The sequence below is a fragment of the Aplysia californica genome, unplaced genomic scaffold (genome assembly GCF_000002075.1).
Source record: "Aplysia californica isolate F4 #8 unplaced genomic scaffold, AplCal3.0 scaffold00270, whole genome shotgun sequence".
NCBI lineage: Eukaryota > Metazoa > Mollusca > Gastropoda > Aplysiida > Aplysiidae > Aplysia > Aplysia californica.
In genome coordinates this window covers 145,833-148,050 of record NW_004797540.1, presented here as the reverse complement: position 1 = coordinate 148,050, position 2,218 = coordinate 145,833, and the positions used below count along the sequence as shown (strand labels likewise).

At 40.3% G+C, this 2,218-nt stretch overlaps 1 protein-coding gene across 1 annotated transcript in view; it reads right to left on the bottom strand.

The window, feature by feature from the left end:
* Nucleotides 1-1,704, bottom strand: part of LOC101849851 (trichohyalin) — a gene marked incomplete in the record, with an annotated part of 75,546 nt that extends 73,842 nt beyond the window's left edge. Inside the window, 1 exon segment of the mRNA XM_035970463.1 lies at nt 845-1,704. Coding sequence (XP_035826356.1) covers nt 845-895 — 51 coding nt within the window.
* Nucleotides 1,705-2,218: the final 514 nt, after the last annotated feature.

Here is a 2,218-nt window from a genome sequence, read left to right as displayed (position 1 = left end):
TTGGATCACGCTGTACGTGTGGGTGTTTTGTTTCTTGGTGCCATGGTTCTCCGAAATGGGTGTGTGCTTATATCATATAATTTGCATATTTGTATTTGTGCGTTTATGTTATTGAGTGTGTATGATCTGAGTGTGAGTGTATGCGTGTGTGTATGTGTGTGTGTGTGTGTGTGTGTGTGTGTGTTGAGAGAGAGAGAGAGAGAGAGAGAGAGAGAGAAAATGATAGTGCTCTGAAAAATTGGGTGGGGGGGGATTTACTTTTGTTGCTGTTGCCATTTTAAGGGTACTTGAAAAAATTAGAAATGTCTTAATGGCAAGTTTATGAAGAAACTGTGTATGTGAGATTTGCAAACGAGATTGTTTAAAGACATAATAGCAATAGAAGTAGTCTTGTTTGACAAGAGAAAAAGAGCAAGATAATTCTCAATCAGACAATCAGAAAGTAGAAATAATATTGCAAAATTATTGGCTTCCACTTGCCACTAACATCATCATTCATCATCTCTGCCTTTCTCACGCTGCCCCAGGGTATGGGCCACAAACTAACACTTTCCATCTTTCTCTATAATCCTAGGTTAGATCTCTAGAATTCTAGAGATCTAGAATCTAGATTTAGATCTAGATCTAGATCTTGCCTCTTTTTTATGTTATTCCCGGCACATCAATTTCTGTGATTCACTTGCCACTAATAGTACCATTTAAATGTCTCTCTCATGAACAAAATCATTTATTCAAAGTAGATATATCTAGCGACAAGAAGAAAATAAAGCACGGTTAACTGGTAGGCCTAAAGATCTAGACTAGATCTAGATCTAGATCTAGATCTAGGTTGTTGTGCACTTACCAGCAGTCGGCCTTGGGTACTTTGCACCTGTGTCTGTGATTGTAGAGCCATTTCGTTTCCACTTTATTCTTCACCTCAGCTCTATGTCACATCCATATGAACTTTATGATAGTGTGGTCAGTGTAGTGATGGTGAAAAAAAAAGTTCAAAGCTGAAACACTCTCCTTCAACCCATTACGATGCGAAGAACAGGCCCGTGGAAACTGAAATTATCCAAGGCGGCCATTTTTAAACAAATTTGTCTTGCTTGTCAACCGTCGAAGATTCTTCAGCGAACTTGGATGCACAGTTTTCAGTGATCTACACACCACAATGAACTTTATAGAAGTATAAATGGCTTATAAATTCCGGGCTGAAGGTAAAGTAGTATCCAAAAAAGTAAACACAGGGGCAATACTTTTTTTTACACCCAAATTGCTCTATTTTCTCCGAAACTTTTTTCCACCTCTATTGATAGACAAGTTTTGACTCGCTTAACCGGTGTACACTCTATGTAATGTCCCTTACGGTGAATAGTCAATAAATGATACTCTTTTACTTTTCTCCTATATTCTAATTTTAATTCTTCTACCAGTAATGGGTGAAAGAGGTGAGAATGGGGGGGGGGGGGGCTGAAAACGAATTAAAAATGTTTTGCCTATACAATCGTTTGCTTATTACTTTCATGCCAGCCCTTCAAAGAACCACTTGCACAGTGAACGTCGACTATATTTGAGAAACATGTCAAATTAGTTCTCCCGTTTTCCATTTTGAGATTACATTGCACAGGCCTTACTATAGCACACAGAAAGAAGAAAAGAAAATAACTGCGTTTGAGATGCGGTGTTACGGCAGCATGGTCCGATTTAGCGAGAAAGAAAAAAAGGCTTAAAAAATGAATTGTGTCGGATTCTTCACACAAGATGAACCCTGTTTAACAAAATAAAAAGACCGGCAGAGACAGAGGGGCCGAGAGACAGATGCAGCAGAGAAATAGAGAGACAGAAACAGGGAGACAGGGATACAGAGACAGAGAGACAGAAACAGAGAGACAGAGACACGGAGACATAGACAAAGGGACCGTGAGACAGAGGCAGCAGAGAAACTATTTATAGAGAGATTGAGAGACAGAGAGGTAGAGACAGAGACAGAGGGACCGTGAGACATAGTGACCGAGAGATTGATAGACAGAGATAGGGAGGGGGGGAGAAAGAGAGACAGAGACGCAGAGACAAAGACAAAGAGACATAGACAGAGCTCAGGGATGGAGAAAAGGGGTGGGGGGATAAAAAGCGGTAGTATAAGAACGTATATAATATAGGGTTATGCCCTTCGCTGTGACATGCAGGAGACCCAATTTAGCTTCCCGAATGTGTGTGTGTGTGTGTGTGTGTG